The 17,339-nt window shown below is 34.6% G+C and overlaps 1 protein-coding gene across 1 annotated transcript in view; it reads left to right on the plus strand.

Annotated features, from left to right (window-relative positions):
- The window catches only part of LOC149424327 (uncharacterized), a 565,550-nt gene that overhangs the window by 491,637 nt on the left and 56,574 nt on the right, over window positions 1–17,339 (plus strand). Inside the window, exons 4-5 of the mRNA XM_089651458.1 lie at window positions 1,907–2,050; window positions 7,709–7,897. Coding sequence (XP_089507584.1) covers window positions 1,907–2,050; window positions 7,709–7,897 — 333 coding nt within the window. The remainder of the gene's footprint in view (window positions 1–1,906; window positions 2,051–7,708; window positions 7,898–17,339) is intronic.

Consider the following 17,339-nt stretch of genomic DNA (forward strand, 5'->3'; position numbering starts at 1 on the left):
CGTAGAGGACCAATATACTTAAAAAATACTAGCTTAAATTAATCGAATATCTTAAAAAAAATATTGCAAAACACAAAAAAATTATTTTCAAATGAAACAATTGTTTATTTTCGTATCGGTTCTGAGAAACAACTGGCCCATAGTGAAAAAATTACAGAACTTGAATAGAACCTTCACAAACCATGAAAATTTACTTGAAATTTGATGAACTGTTCAAATATTGCGAAACGACCCGTCCTTAAATTTAGTTTAAATCACTTCAATTACAACAAGATACAAACTGCTTTCGGCAAAAACATTTTATTTTTTAATATGTAGCCATAATTTTTCTCAAACCAGTTGGAATTTTGTTAATTAATTAATAACACATAATATCTGTTGACTTTCTGCTTTGGAAATAGTATAACATTCAATATTTTGAGTATGAAGTCTATACAGATAACAAATTAAACAGTTTGTTTGTGTTAAAGAAACTGAACCTTTTATGAGAGTTTCTATTTATTGCCTCTATCGTCACATTAACGTTTACTACACTATAACTACCCCTCAGCGTTTACTTGGAATATTTACTTACTGTTATTCAATTGGAATAATAATCTGATTCAGTGTTCGAAGTAATAGTCTGATAAAGAGAGCTGATTGATATATAATAGTTTGTTATACCTATTTTTCTTTTCCCGTTTAACAGTGATAATGCTTTATTTTGAACATTAAAAAAAATTTAATCACTTGGATTACAAAATATTGTGTAAACTATATTATTCATCCGATATCGGTTTGTTTGCGCGAAGCCGCAAAAGTTCAAAAAGACGTCAATAAATTTCCACAATTTTTTTCGTCAGGAATTTCTTGGTGATGGCAACAATTTTCAACTGGCAACGTTATTTCGTTATTTCAACGAAATTTCACATAACGTTTGTCGCACAAAATTTAATATTAATTAAAGCTCAAAAATTGATAATGCGGACTATTTACAAAGTACACTATATTCACCCCACGAAGGACTTATTTAACGACTTCAAAGTACTCAACATAAAATCCTTATACGTCAAAAACATATCCTCCTACTATAAATTCAAACATACGAAAAAAAATATTTTTGAATCGACCCATAATACAAGATATTCCAACAAATCGAATTATACTATTCCCCCAATAAAAACCTCAATGGCACAAAGACAATTTAACTTTCTTGCTCCAAAAATATTCAATAATTTAACGTTAGAAATAAAATCAATAGCCAAATACGACAGTTTCAGGAAAGCGCTCGGGGATTTTTTGATGTGTGATTGTTATAGTGTTAGTAGCCTATTCCAAGTACTCAGATAGAGGTGTATATATTGTTTATATGCGTGAGGATGCGTCATATGGGTGTATGTATACATGTGCTGTTATATGTATATAGGTATGTCTGCTGCTATATACACATGTGTGCTTGCATGCACACATATTAAAAATTATATATATAATTATGTACATTTTTACAATCTAATGCTAATTTACTTCTTTCTCCTTTCTAATTTCTATCTTCTACTTTTTATTACAATTTTTCCAAAATTTTAGCTTCATCTATAGTTACTAATTTCATATGTTTACACTAGATTTCATATTTCATACAAATTAATTACACTCAATAGGTCACCATGAAACAGGCAGCCGCCTAGTATGGTGATTCATTATATCTACTTTATGTAAATTTCATAATAATGTAACATGTATTAAATAAATAAAAAATAAATAAATAAATAAAAATAGTGTTGGCTCTGTAATAGTTATCAGTATATTTCAATTTTAAATAAAACCGGGAAAAAAAATATGTTCTAACTCACGAAAGCAATTACTGACCGAAAATCTTTTATCTTAAATTAAAAAAAATTATATCTACGATGACATTTCTTTATTCCAGGTGAAAACGTGTCCTTGCCCTGCCTGGTATACGTGCATGGCGAGTCTTACGAGTGGAACTCGGGCAACCCTTACGATGGCACGGTCCTGGCTTCTCAAGGACATCTCATCGTGGTCACCATCAACTTCAGGCTCGGAATTTTAGGTGAGTCGGTTTTAATGATTCTTAAGGTATCTTCCCTGTTTTATTTTGGGCTATGATGTTTCATTTTATTCAATATTATATCTTGAAAATTTGAATTACATCGCAAAGTACTGAAATTTAAAACGAAATTCAACGTGAAAACATTTCAAATTGTGCTTATGTTTTTCCTTAAAATTTATATTGGAAAATTTTACAGTATCACGAACTGAGAAGTATGGGATAAATTCAGCCGAGAATAAATCAATAACATCGACTTTTTATGTAGAGGTCCATTATAAAGCAGCCATTCAATTTCCATTTCCCAGATACCTAAACGAAAATTCTTTCGTAATTTTTCATTTTCCTCCTGGCGTGTCATCACGTCCTGCAGCGTTTACCTGAGCCCTCGAACCCTCCTCGCCGTGTTCCGACGTCTTGGATACACAGATCACGTTTATTGACCTAAAAGTATTTGCTTTTCAGCAATTAAGGTCAATGTTTTTCCTGTCACTCCACTTTTGCCCCTTTTCAAATACCTGAGCTGACTTCCTGATGCTCGAGTTTCCGCAAATAACTGACTTGCGGAATACTGCTCATTTTGCTAAAAACATTTCCACCAGCCGTAGAACAGGTAAGAAATTCTTACTGAAGACGATTATTTCAATTATCATTAAGAGTAAAAGCCAATAATGGAATGGAAAAGTACGGGAGTGCTAATTTAATTGAATAAAATTACTTTCATCAAATTCAAAATATTTTTTGTGGGTATTGTGATTTGCGTTTCAACTTAGGTACGTGAGTAAGTGACATTCTTCACAACTTACATTTAAAGAAATCTTAGTAATATGTTTTCTTCTTGGTTATGATGTCTGCTATATTATCTATAATGCTTGTTCATTTAAAAAGTAAAGTAAAAAAGATATTTCAATAAAGTTCAATGTTGGTTACCGAAAACTTTTTTGTATTTACATTAGCCCCAGACAGGTTTTAAGTGCTTCGCTACGTTTGGTGATATACCAGGGATGCCCGGGTTCATCGGGTGATGTGTGGTCTAGTTGCGCCTGTCTACCAGTTCATCGGGTAATTTGTGGTCTAGTTGCGCCTGTCTACCAGTTCATCGGGTAATGTGTGGTCTAGATGCGCCTGTCTACCAGTTCATCGGGTGATGTGTGGTCTAGATGCGCCTCTCTACCAGTTCATCGGGTAATGTGTGGTCTAGTTGCGCCTGTCTACCAGTTCATCGGGTGATGTGTGGTCTAGATGCGCCTGTCTACCAGTTCATCGGGTAATGTGTGTTCTAGATGCGCCTGTCTACCAGTTCATCGGGTGATGTGTGGTCTAGATGCGCCTGTCTACCAGTTCATCGGGTGATGTGTGGTCTAGATGCGCCTGTCTACCAGTTCATCGGGTAATGTGTGTTCTAGATGCGCCTGTCTACCAGTTCATCGGGTGATGTGTGGTCTAGATGCGCCTGTCTACCAGTTCATCGGGTAATGTGTGGTCTAGATGCGCCTGTCTACCAGTTGTGTGGCTTGCTAGATCGGGAGAGGCTGGTTTGGGGAGACCATTTGACCTCTCCAGCTGGTCTCTCGACCCATCATCTTGGGCAGCAGAGGGAGGGATATATTCATATGTGTGTTAGTCCTGGAAACACTGATCTCTAATTCCTATCCAACACTCATACATTTTACCTACCTAGAATTTCCCCTTCTTTCTTTTCCTAAAAAGACCCTCCACAAAGCATCTCCAAAAATGACATTCGACTTGAGCGAAATTATTTTCCTTTAGGCCTCCTTTTTGTGGTTAAACGCATAACTTTTTTGTATTATATAGAAGCGAACCCACCAAAATACTAATACTGAAGTCCTCTCTAAAAACACTTATTTTTCATGAAAATACTGCGAATCTCTCAGTAAAAGTTGTTGAAAAAGAGATTGTCAATTATAATAATAAATTTTAATGAAAGGGCTATTCCGAGGGTAAACATCGCTCACGATTATCTGCCCTGGGGCTCAGGGAACGGAATTACCTTACCTTTCAATAAATATCCCTGACAGAAAACCAACACTCGCGCATAAATTTATTTGATTTATTTTGAAAACGGTGAGGAAATAGCACTTTAAAATTTTTTAACTGAACATGTTTTTTGTGATCGACAAATCGAAATCAGATAGTGGTGGAATACAAAGAACTAAATTGTTTTAAGAAAACCCTACAAACATGAAATGTTGACAAATGTAACAAGACATTGAAGACATATTAAATACATTGTTTCTGTTTACAAAATGTTTTAAAAATCCGTTTATATTGAAAAATTTCAACAAAATACCTAAAATATTACAGACATAGCATGTGATATATATTTCTAAGAAAAGATTAACACCTATTTCAAAACAATTTTTTATGGTTACCTACTAAATTTATGGCAGTAAATTCCATAAATATATAACCATACATTTCAATTCGTTACATACTACCTACTCTTCATATATTATTATTTTATATGGTTAAAATTATTTACTTACCAAATTTGTAAATAAATGTAGACTTAATGTATATTTTTAGTTATAATTTTCAAATTTCTTACATTTTAGATTAACTATTAATTATTTTCTAATATCGTATTTGTCTATGTGGGCAATAAAAATACTTGAAGGTCTGAATTCCAGTGATATGAAAGTATGAGCAAACTTTATAGTAGGGAATTTTAGGCCAACGCAATAAATTTTAAACTTCAGTGTGATTGAATTCTATCTTCAAACAAATCTTCACAAAACAAATATTCACTGAAAAAAGTAGTACGTACTCCAATCGAACACTGAACACAATGCACAATTTTGAATTAATATATTTTCTTCTGTACAAAGGATACCCTTTAGCATAATCAATTAGAAGCTGACAGCGCCTAAAAGCCCCGATGAAAAAGATTTCCCCACACTCGGAAACGTTAGAGTTTTATAACGCTCCTAATTTCTGCTACATACCGGCAACAAAAGGGTTTCCGGCTATAATTAATTGAATATCTCCCAAGTTTTCCACATTTTCCCTTGTTCATCAGTGTGTGCACATTCTTCATATTTTTCAACCACAAATTTTAACCCTTTTTGCAAAAATGACAATAATAAATTTCGTAAATTTTCTACCCTGCTTCGTAAATTTTCTTTTTTTTTCATTTTTGCAGACGATTGAATAATAATAATATTTTCAAATTTTCTTTTCACCTTTCATTCTAAAACGGTCCAAGACCTTTCACGTGCTTTTACAAGCCTCCTGTTTTTCTCTTCCGCTGTTCTTTTTCGGAATTTAAAGCTCGTATAACTTAGAAACTTAATTATTGTTGCCTGCTTACCTGATTGTATTATTGAAATGATCATATGTATAAATAAATGAAATAGACATTCGTGTATAAAAGGGACAGCATAATTTAGCCGATTAGTATAAACTTGTAGGTCTAATTTTCTTCTGCGTTTTGTAGTCGCACATCGCATGCGAATCAATTTTGTAGACTGTAATCAATATGTTTTGGTAACCTTTGAAGTGGACTCAACTATTTGAGAAGTGGATTAACATTTAGTTACAATTGGGAACTGACTTAACTCTGGTCATTTGTAACACGTCTTGTGTGAGCACATATGTAAACTTTCCAGGTTCTTTTAGCAGACTCGATATGAATACACTCCGAGGGTCACTTAAAAGTGAACACTGCACCACTTGTCTTTAGAGCACATATAAACCTTATTCGTTTCTTAGCAAACTCGATATTAGTACACTCCAAGGGTCACCTAAAGGTGGATAATGCACGGCAAAATGATAAATTGTCACTAAGGTAAGTATCCTACAGTTTTTAGATTTTTGTTGTCAGAACAGGATAAGGTGAGTGGTTTATTTATGAAGATAGTTAATTGGGCAGGGGAATGAGTGGAGGGAATGCAGGAACATATGTTAGTGGGATATGCGTAGTTGCGTCAACATTTATTTTTACCAGTGACTTCCTTCTTTGTAACATACACCGACAATAAAGTGTTAAACGTTAATGCGATAATAAAGTGTTAATGCGACAATAAAGTGTTAAACGTGTACCTACTTACTCCATACCACTCGAGTATTATTAAAAACCTACCATTACTTTATTACTGAGATCATCACTGATCTCTACCAGGAGAGTTCTAAGCATATACAAAGAGAACCCAGTCCTCTACAAGTTAGTGCAGCAGATTACTACAAAATTGGCACAGTCGGAACATCACAACCATGTTGTTCTATCAGTTCAAAGCTGTATTGGTAAAAAAAACAGGAGAGTTGCATGTGCACTTCGTACCCGCCCGTTAATTTAATTAAAGGTCAAATTGAAAAGCGATTGATGCACCGTCTTGGTGAGGATTAACTTCCAAGTTAATGTTTTACACTTTTGACTTTGAGTCAAGAGGTATTGGTTTTTAATTCCGTCGTAGAAATCAAAAATATATAAGACAGCCAGTGACGGAGTCATAAAGTTCAATATTACAATAATTTTTTGCATTAAAGCCCTGCTAAATAAATGTTTTCCAAATATTTTCAAAACGCATCAAAGTAATTATTTTGTTTTTGTGACAGAAGTTCATAATGTTAGATATTGTCGTCTTTTTGGATTTTTTTCTTTAACAATTTTTCCTACTTTTTTAAACATTGTCATAAATAGTTCATTCTTGTTGACAAACTTGCCATTATGTACTTTTTTATGGATGTTTTCATGGACTATTAAAGAAAATATTGTTTGTCCGTAATCCCTTTTATACGTAATCATGTCTGATGACGTTTAAAAGGAATCGAAATAACAATCTACTCCCTCTTACAACACGGAACTCTTCAAGATCCATTTTCACTACTTCCTCTCGTCAAAAAGACAGTCCAAAAATCATCCTCAAAGATGACATAGGCCCTGAGAGAAAATATTTTTTTTCTCAGGGCCTCGTGTGTGGAGTTAGTATAAAAAATAAAATATTAATTTATTATAATGCCTTGTCCCACGCTGTGACGCCTTGTGCCATCTTATGCATTAAATATTGTTATACATCACTCCCTCTTTAATTTGTTAACTGAGGCCCATCCATGAACCCTTTACAGCAAAGGTGGTCCAGAATATAAGTCCGTGTACAACCCACGCCCGGAAATATGCTGTCCCACTATACTGGTTGATGAGCTAGCCCAGGTAAAGTGTACGTTCTGTACTTCCCAAACTCAACACTGGCGCCCTACGTAGAACTCAAAAATATATGTGTATATTGTTTAGTTCTGATATTATTCGGCAAATTCGTCATACAACCTCTCTGCGCATAAATAAACCACTCACAAGATCAATATTTTCGGGCTTTTTGTATGAAACGAATTGGTCTTAAAAATCCATAGTTATGCAAATATAAAGAAAGTACAATTCCCATTCGGAGCCTACTTATTATACTATACGCCAATGAAAAACTCTGAAAGTTTATTCCATAGACTTTCAGAGTTTTTCATTGGTGGATATGGTTATGCAACAATATGACGTGACAATATTCAAAGTACCAATTTTCGATCAGAGTTATAACCCCCCCTGTCTCTGCGTGTCTGCTTGACGTGAACTGCCCGCCAGAGATCTTGAACGGCCCTCAGCAATGCTGGCAGCCAATCTATAGCTATAAACAATCTTTTTCTGTTTCTTAGGTTTCCTGAAGACCGGCGCTAAGAGTTCCGCCCAGGGTAATTTCGGACTCATGGACCTCGTGGCAGGTCTCCACTGGCTGCGGGAGAACCTGCCAGCCTTCGGGGGAGACCCTGACCGCGTCACGCTCATGGGTCACGGCACCGGGGCGGCGCTCACCAATTTCATCGCTGTGTCACCTGTAGCTAGAGGTGAGAATCGCAAATCTGTATAATCGTGAACCTCGCAGGGACCTCACAGGACGTCATGTTTCCATATATTTCATGGTTTGTCCAGTACCTACTGGCTATGATAGAACCAGCCTGTGTTGGATGTCCCTGTCATGGTATTAGGTTAACAGGGTCATGATAATATAGACCACGCCACAAGGCTAGAGTGTTTTTTTTACGGAATGTTTATCACGTAACCCCTTTCACAGCTCGAAGCTAGAAATCTGTATGGAATCCCTCTATTGGGAAAGTGGTGGGGATGGAGGAAACAAGAAACTTTTAACCTAACCTAACAAGAGTGATGCGGATATTTTTACTGTTGTACAAGGTAGATATAAATAATTCTTAAAAATATTTCTGTGTTGACGGATTCCGTGATTAAGTTTTTTTTTCACAATGTATAACATATTTAAGCATATTTTATACACTCTCCTACAAAAGCTGACGCTTGGGGTTAGGAAAGGACAACTTATTAATAACTTAAAAAACTTAAGAATTTAACATATTAGAGATTTAGACATAATATTTTTTAAGATTATAAAGGTACTCGTAATTAAAACAAAAAATGTATATGGGATGTACATAAAACATTAGGAATAACAAAACAGTAAAGAATATATCTAAGAGGAAGCTAAAATTATATATATATTTTTTTTTATATTTGTCGTATTTATTTTTTCTGTTCAGACAAAAAGACAAAAAATTACAATGGAAATTTTTGTCTTTGATCTTCTAAGCACCTCCCCTTTTCGCCTCTCACCCCTCCCCTCAACCCCCCACCCCCCACACTACTTCCTTTTCTACCCACACCTGTCTCTATATACTTGACAATTTAGTTTTTAGTACATTAATTGTCCTGATGAAGAGAATATCGTTCTCGAAACATGTTGACTTTATATAAAAAATAAAGATTATCGTAGTAAAAACAAAGTGTTTTAATTATTTTATTAATAAAATGGTGCCACAAAGTGAAATTGCAAAATTTGAAGAAGTTTAATGTTTAAATTTATATTTGAAATATTCTTTGTTAGGCTCAGAGGTAGAAAATGAGTTTTTTCAACATTTAAAGAGAGTAAGTTTTTGTCAAACCATTGTTTAGTGATATTTATTGCATTATTTGCCGATATTTCGGCCTCTTTCCAAGAGTTTTCTTCAATCGTTAATACTGTATCATCCGAAAAAGATATAATCTTTCCGATGGTTGGGAGTTCAAAAAGTTCATTTACATATAATATGAAAAGAATTGGGCCCAACACAGCTTGTGGGATTCCAAAATTATTTTTTTCTACATCATTTAACTCGTTGTTTACTTTCATTTGCTGGGTTATTTGATATAGATAACTATTTATCCACGATTTAACTTTGTCAGTTATTCCTAAATTATTTAGTTTGTTGATTAATTTTGAGTGTAAAACACTGTCAAAGGCTTTACAGAGGTCAATGAATATACTAAAGCATTTTTCCCTTTATCCGATGCTTTATAAGTAACTCTAGTTTATTCCGCTATTGCGTCTTGCGTGCTCAATTTTTCTCTGAAATCGTATTGACTTTGGTATAAGTGGTTCGATATTTGGCTACAAATCCGGAGGTCGCGGGTTCAAATCCTGGCGTTAGCAAATAATTAAAAAAAATAAGTATTATTTTGAAATTTATTAGTTCAAAATTTCTGCAATTTCCAGAGTGGTAAAAACTTTCAGTGTCGTCCTGGTGAAAGACACCATTCAGAATCAAAACGTTGCTTTAAATATTTTTAGCAGTGTTTGGTGACGAGATATGAATAGCCAGGTACTTCTCCACCTTCCTCTTTCCCGTTTACTTCCTCTCTCCACTACTTTCAGCCTCACAACGTAACCAATTAAGGATGTAATAGTCCCACTGGCTCCAGACGTTTGGAAGTAGGTGGGTAACTCTTATGCAGCACTTGCATAAAAAAACGGTCATTCCTAGTATCGGAACCGTGACCTCCGGGTCCAGAGCCAAGGGACCTTTGAATTGTTAAAGTAGATAAACTATGTTGAATATATTCTGAAAATGACCTAGACGAATTTCCCTCCTTCCTCGACCCATTAATTAAGAGTAATTTCATTTTTTTAGTGAAACTCGAATTTTCTTTAATCTCTCTTGTTGGATATGATCTTTGCACAACGATTTGTTCTTTAATTTATTAATTATCAGAATTCACAAAGACAGAAAGCGCAACGTTAAAAAAATGGCAATTTCTTGGCAGTGACGAATATTTTTTTAACTAATTACCACGGACATTAGCAGAGCAGTTAATAAAACGTTAATTTGAGGAACTTAACATAAAGAGAGCTAATTTTAATATTGCCTGCGGTACTTCCAAAAGCGTAATAAATTTAATATTAGAACAGCAAAAATTGCGGGTAACAAACATTTATTTAAGGAGGGAATTACGTTTTGTCATCTTCTACTACATACATACTAAGAGAGTTTGTTTATTTGAAAGTCTTGAAAAAATATTTTAATGTCCGTCCTTTTACAGAGACAAAAAATCTTGGAGGATATTTTTAAATTGTAAACTTTGATTAAGCCATAGAACTAAACATTGCACATTTTCATAAAAAGAAGAGTTGAACCGATACCCAAACATGTCATGGCAAATAGAATTGGGAAGCATGTTGTCACTGCATTAATTTTTATTAAAAACCGTTATTGTGTCATAGCCCTAAAAAATCTCTGACCTCTGAAGTTTATCACCAAAATCGCTATCAAAAAAGCCAATAACCGTTATCATTTGGGATATGTGTACACATTGAAGTCAGATTCGAATGGGGTAGTAAGGGATTTGTTCACCCGTTTTTAACCCGCTTTTATTTTAACTGATCCGGAAAAGGAATGATTTTTTTGTAATGGTGTATTAAGGCCATATTATTCGCTGTTTATACATTTTCAAAGGATTCTGACAGCGTTGCGTGTCGAAAATCATATCTACGTAATAAATTCAAACTCCTCTCAAAATAACGTGTTTGCATAATATCTAACATAAAATACTGTACAATGTTACGACGTAACTTCACAGTAAATGATCCAATACAAATAGAGTACGACTTATTTATTTCTCATAATAGGTTTCAGAAATTATGTTTAAGTACGTGCGTATCAAGGCAAAGTAATTTAAACAAAGAAATTTTCCCACAGCATAAAGGAGTGGGGGGAGGGATTTTGGACTAATTCTTAAATCGAATAAAAACGAAAAAATACTTTAAGAAGGATTACTTAATGAAGAAATACAGTAAGACATTTTAATTACCGAGTGTAAATTAAATTAAATAAAACAAACGACAGGCTGTAACAGCCTATGGTTGTAAAAAAACAATAATGCGTTTTCAGATTGTTTTTAATACCTGTTTTGCTAAGCAGTATTGTTTTGTTTCATTCGTTTCTTGTAAAGTATTATTTTCTTAAAATGTTTATCTAAATATAGATATGCCATTTTGTTTTTTCTCCAACGAAAGCTCGCATTTCAGCTACCGCCGTATAATGCTTTATTCCGACAATCCGGAATACGCTGGGACATTTTTGCCAGGGCACATTAATTTACACTCATAAAACTCTGTTTGTATTGCATTACGGAAGATCTAAGTGGTTCGGGATGCTGGTTCTGTTTTTGAGACTAAGCACACCCATGAGTACCTATAAAGTGAGTATAAAGTGAGTTTAACGATTCATTATATTATATACACACCATGAAACAAAAGTAATCTCGGGTCTCATTTCTATAGCTAATCGAACTAACAATCTAGAAATATTTTATTATATTGAACCATCTATTATAATATTGTATTACCATTGTAGTTAGTGAGAAGGCAGATTTTAATATAAAAAAAATTAAACTTACAATATTTTAACATTTTTTTTGCTTTATTCTTCTAAGGAGACTTTGTTCAGAAGATAGGGTTATACTTATAAAAACAACACAATTAATTTTACAGAATAAATTTTTAACAATAGGAACTAATATCGACCTACAATTCATAAAACACTTGTACTTATTTTTAATATACTTGTACAGTTATTTCAATATTATTATCTCGTAATTTTTGCTATATACGTGTATCTTGTATATAGCAAAAATGTATGTAATGTAATAAACAAATAAAATAAAAAACTTAATTATAAATAAAGTTTCAATAAACATATCGATCACTCAATCACCAATCTATGCTTAGTTTTGTCATCCGTGTCAACATTGTAAACATTGCATATATCTTAGCACTTTCGTAACGCTATATTTCTCGTATGTTCGCAGTATTTTCGAATTTGCATCTCATGTGTGGAACCCAGGCTATTCAGTTTACAAAAACAGAATTGAAAGCGTCAAAAAAAAATTAAGATACCCTAACGTCCGCTCTTTTCTTTCTTATGTTAGCTTGAAGACTCTCCAAAGTTCTTCAACATTCAGATACTTACCGAAGAAATAAAGTGGATTTATTAATGTTATTTAAAATCTAAAATAACTTAGTTGATTGTCCTGATCTTCTGCAACGCTTATCATTTCATGTTCCAAATCGCAACAGCAGACAATCTTAATCTCCCTCGAAGCAATATCAACTCTAAGCAGAATTCCCTTTTCTTCCGATCTACAAATTCATTTAACAAATTAGATTACGATGTAATGAAGAGTTATGCACTCTTCAGGTATACCAAATACATAATACATAATTCATGAATATATTCTGAAATTCTTCTTTTTGATGCGTAAATTTAAGATAAAGTGTTGCCTTTTCCGTCTGGGTATCTGAAACACAATACATTATAATCCCTATACCGGCTTCTTCGCGGCCTAATAGAATCCCCCCTGGAAGAAAAATACTAACAAGTTCTTTAAGTGAATGCTAATGTCTTTTCTTTTTACATAACTACCCGACAGATTGGTTCCTTTATCGTTTGAGAACACAAGAAGGCAATTCTGATGATTTTTTTAAAGGAAAATTGTCCTTTGGCCATGAAAGCGATGTATTTGTACTGAAGGTTTTATTACTTTTTCACACTATGAACACATTTTTTTTCAAAGTCGATACATATATATTTTTAAAGTAATTTACTTTCGTTAGTTTTTCTTTTTTCCATCAAATAGTAATCGACTGCCAAAACATTTTCCCAATATTTAAATTTCAACAGTTTTATTGGAACTACGGAAATACAAATAAACATGGAATGTTTGTACCTTCCTCGCGCATAAAGGTATGTTAAATTTGTTTTTCCTTAAAATAACAATACTCGTTTAAGAGAAGCAAAATTCGTAAAATATAACTCGTTTAGCAACGGTTTCAGATATGTATACTTATTTAACGGCCTCCGTGGTCGAGGGGTACGGCACTTGGCTAACAATGCGAAGTTCCCGGATTCAAATCGTGGCGTGCGCAAGTAAAATTTATATTACTAAGCAAGATTAATTTGTATTATTTAAGAAAATATTCATTTAAAATAATGTACAGTATACTTGCGGCACGTTCTTTAGTGGAAGATAATTTCAGTATCGACCACCATTCGAATTGAATGAATGCTTGAAATGACTTTAGCCGTGTTTAGTGACCAGATCTGAACAGTCAGGTTCTCCCTCACCTTCCTCTTCCCCATATCCTTCACCTCCCCACTACCTTTATCCTCACATACCCCAATTGGAGATGCAACAGTCTCACTGGCTCCAGACGGTTGGGAGTAGTTAGGACTCTTGTGTGAAATTCAAGTAAAAAGGGTATCTAGCACGGTAGATCGGAAAGACTCTATATATATATGTACAACATTGACGAAATCCGTCATCTATGGTCAGTCAGCGATTTTTGCGAGCAGGGACAGAATGTGATTCCGACGGTCGGTAGTCAAAAGTCACTGCATTTAGCCCTGCCTCCAAGGAGTTAGATAAGCTGTCAATATGCAGACCTTTATGAATGTGTCGTTCGCTTTGCAAAATAACCAGCTTATTAATAAATGAAGTATTAGTTCTTATAATTTAAAGAAATCGTATACACGATCCATAGACTTAATTACTTCATCTAAGATGTTATCAATTGATTCTGTTTAACATAGGAGAAACAAAAGTTGTTATTTATGACTTAAGACGTCATGAACTAATTACCTCTTTACTTGATTTGTTTGCCTGTACAAGAAAAGACTGTAAATAATAAGCACCAGCACACATCAGTTCTCAACCTGGATAATGATTTAAGAAAAATACCGTGAGGTGTTCTTTCTAAGCCATCATAAAAAAAAGACGATTCAAATCAAAATTCACATTTTAATTATAAGTATTGTGCTGGTATACAGAACGTACAAAGGGGTGTAGCTTATAGGTACTTCCTATTTTTTACAGCCAACCCAATTCACAATAAATAGTTATATTTATTTCAATACAACTGGGTTTTAATACATACATAGAAACTGAGACAATTGGAATTCTTTCAGCGATAATTTCAGATTGGAGCACATTGTGCATCATCGCGCCATTCGATACAGCAAATAGCGTAGGCGACTGTTGTAGCAGTGGCCAGTTCAATTGGTAGCCAGCATAAATTGGCCAGCCTTTAGGTGATCAGCATCATTGGCTAATTCAGTCGGTAGCCAGGAATAATTGGCCAGCCTCTAGGTTGTCAGCATCAGTGCTCAGCATCAGTGCCTAATTCAGTTGGTAGCCAGGAAGAATTGGCCAGCCTCTAGGTTGTCAGCATCAATGCTAATTCAGTTGGTAGCCAGGAAGAATTGGCCGGCCTCTAGGTTGTCAGCATCAATGGTTAATTCAGTCGGTAGCCAGCGGGTATTAGTCAGCCTTTAGGTTGTCAGAATCTGTGGCTGGTTCAGTTGGTAGCCAGGATGAATTCATCAGCCTCCAGGTTGTCAGCATCAATGCAGCAGGGATTGGCCAGCCTCTAAGTGATCAGCGGCACTGGCTAATTCGGTCGGTAGCCAGCAGGTATTCGTCAGCCTTTAGGTTGTCAGAATCTGTGGCTGGTTCAGTTGGTAGCCAGGATGAATTCACCAGCCTCCAGGTTGTCAGCATCAATGCAGCAGGGATTGGCCAGCCTCTAAGTGATCAGCGGCACTGGCTAATTCGGTCGGTAGCCAGCAGGTATTCGTCAGCCTTTAGGTTGTCAGCATCTGTGGCTGGTTCAGTCGCAAGAATTCAGCGGCAGCACAGTCATTTGATTATAAGGGCCGGCACACGGAGACGCCCCATTATTGCAATGATGACAGATGTGTCTGGCTCAGCTGATAAAGTGCCGGCAGTAAACAGCTCGTTGCACATAGTTGTAATCTTTAAAATGATTGTGCCGTAATGGAGGAACAGAAGCGAATACAGATTTCAGTTGACACTCAGAAATTGCAAGAACAGATTTCGTTGTTACCGGGGTTGTCGCTACTCCAAGTTTTATAACTTGAATCCGCCAATATTTTGTTTTAATCGGCTTTTTATAATATCTCCTACAAGCGTTTGTGTTACGTCAGCTTGCAAACCATGTTTACGTTTTCAAAAGGCAGGTATTGTGGTGCGAATAATATTTCGCCCAGCAACTGGCTTTGTCAATATTTTAATTTCGTTTTAGAAAATAGGGATATCGAACTGTTTCATGTTCGATCCAGTCTTTTTGCCGCCTGGTAACAGATTGATGAATTTTTCAACAGGTGAATATTACAATTTGGAAAAAGGGGTCATCAAACTTGCAGGTGTGCAACTTTAGCCGGAATTGATATTAAATGCAATAAAATAATTTTTCATGTTCGATTCAACCTCCCTTTTAGTGTCAAAAAGTACATGTTGTCTGCAAATGTTTATAAGTTATTACTTTAGTTCGACATTGTCAATTTATTATTATATTTAACTTTTCCGTAGCCGCCTGAAGTTTAGGAATGGCAATTCTGGCTATCTAAAATCATCGGTAGTTACGCCTATTTATCCGATATTGTAAAGTTATCGATTTAACTGCGTTGCACCCCCAGTTTAAGAATAATCAATATTGTTAGTGAACAATCTGCTCTGTTATTTCATTTTTTTCTAAATAAAGTAGGTACCAAAAGTCTTTGGTGAAAACATAAATACGTAATCCACAGAGTTTCATAGTAAACAACGAAATATAACACTATTCAAAAATATCCAGCTTCTTAGGACGGGTTGTTTCGGAGAATTTGAACAATTCATCAAATTTCAATGTTCATTTTCAAGGTCTGTGAAATATTTTTTCAAGTTTTGTTTTGATTTCAGTTTTGTCAAGCAACTCACCTATAATGATATAATAACAGAACTTGAATAGGTCTTTCACAGAACCCGGAAATGAAGGTTGAAATTTGATGAATTGTTCAAATTCTCCGAAACAACCCGTCCTTAGTCTTGAGGCTGCTTCTTGAAAATTTTCAAATATTCATTGAAAGGGGTGGCCAAACTTTTTACCTGTTCAGTCTACTTGCGTTAAAAATTATTTCTTGCGGTCGACTGCAAGGTAGAGTTTAAAAGTGACTAAATTAAACTATTTTGTGATAAATTTGTAAGAATTTATTAATGTAACATATAATTTTTTTTTCATTCAGCTTTACGTTTTAGGGTGGATGTTTGACACTGCATATTCTCCACAAGCTTATCATATTGGGGAGTGTACGAAGTAATTGCGATTCGCAAACACGAAGTTAAGTGGGCACCTGTTATGCGGGAACGATGTTTGGTTTTTATTGCATTCATCGTTGAAAATGTCGATTTGCAAAGATAGGTAGAACGGAAAAACGATGTCAATTATAAAGCTACCTTTCTTAGGCATGGAAATTTTTTTTCGCAAATCAGTTTCCAAAATTCGGTACTACCAGATGGCCTAGCTTTCAAAAATATGTCGCTTCTCATTTTAATTATTTCTTCTTCGTCTACAACAGATTAAGTATCGGTTAAGTTACTGATTTTAACGGTTAAGCTGTCAATATCAATATTTTCATTAAATGGGAATACCATGAAACTTAATACTTCTTCGAGAGCGGCAAATTCCGCAAACCTTCTTTCAAACTCCAGGTGCAAATTTTCCAACTGTTCAGCGAAAGTTTTAAAATCTCGATTTGAAGTGTGCATACATACTTCTTCCATGTTTTTTAATTTTTTTTAGTTCGCTCGTTTAAATCGAGATGCATGTACTTGAATTAGATTTTTAAAAGTTTTTATCGAAGTTATCATGTCAATGACGGTTCTGTCTTTCCCTTGAAGATTGAGGTTTAAGTCGTTGAGTTTTTCTGTCATGTTACAAAGGAAGGCCAGCTTCATAAGCCATTTTTTATCTTCAAGCTCGGGTATATTTTCTCCTTTTGAATGTATAAATGTTTGATTTCGTAATTGTCGATTGCTAAAATAATTTCTTTCTTATTTTTATTGTCATTAAAAATCGTTTCTTCAGCTCTCTGCATGGCTTCCTTAATCATTTCTCCATCTTTGAAA

This window comes from Hesperophylax consimilis, chromosome 4, assembly GCF_061612785.1.
Source record: "Hesperophylax consimilis isolate HC1 chromosome 4, BYU_Hcon_1.0, whole genome shotgun sequence".
NCBI classification, from domain to species: domain Eukaryota; kingdom Metazoa; phylum Arthropoda; class Insecta; order Trichoptera; family Limnephilidae; genus Hesperophylax; species Hesperophylax consimilis.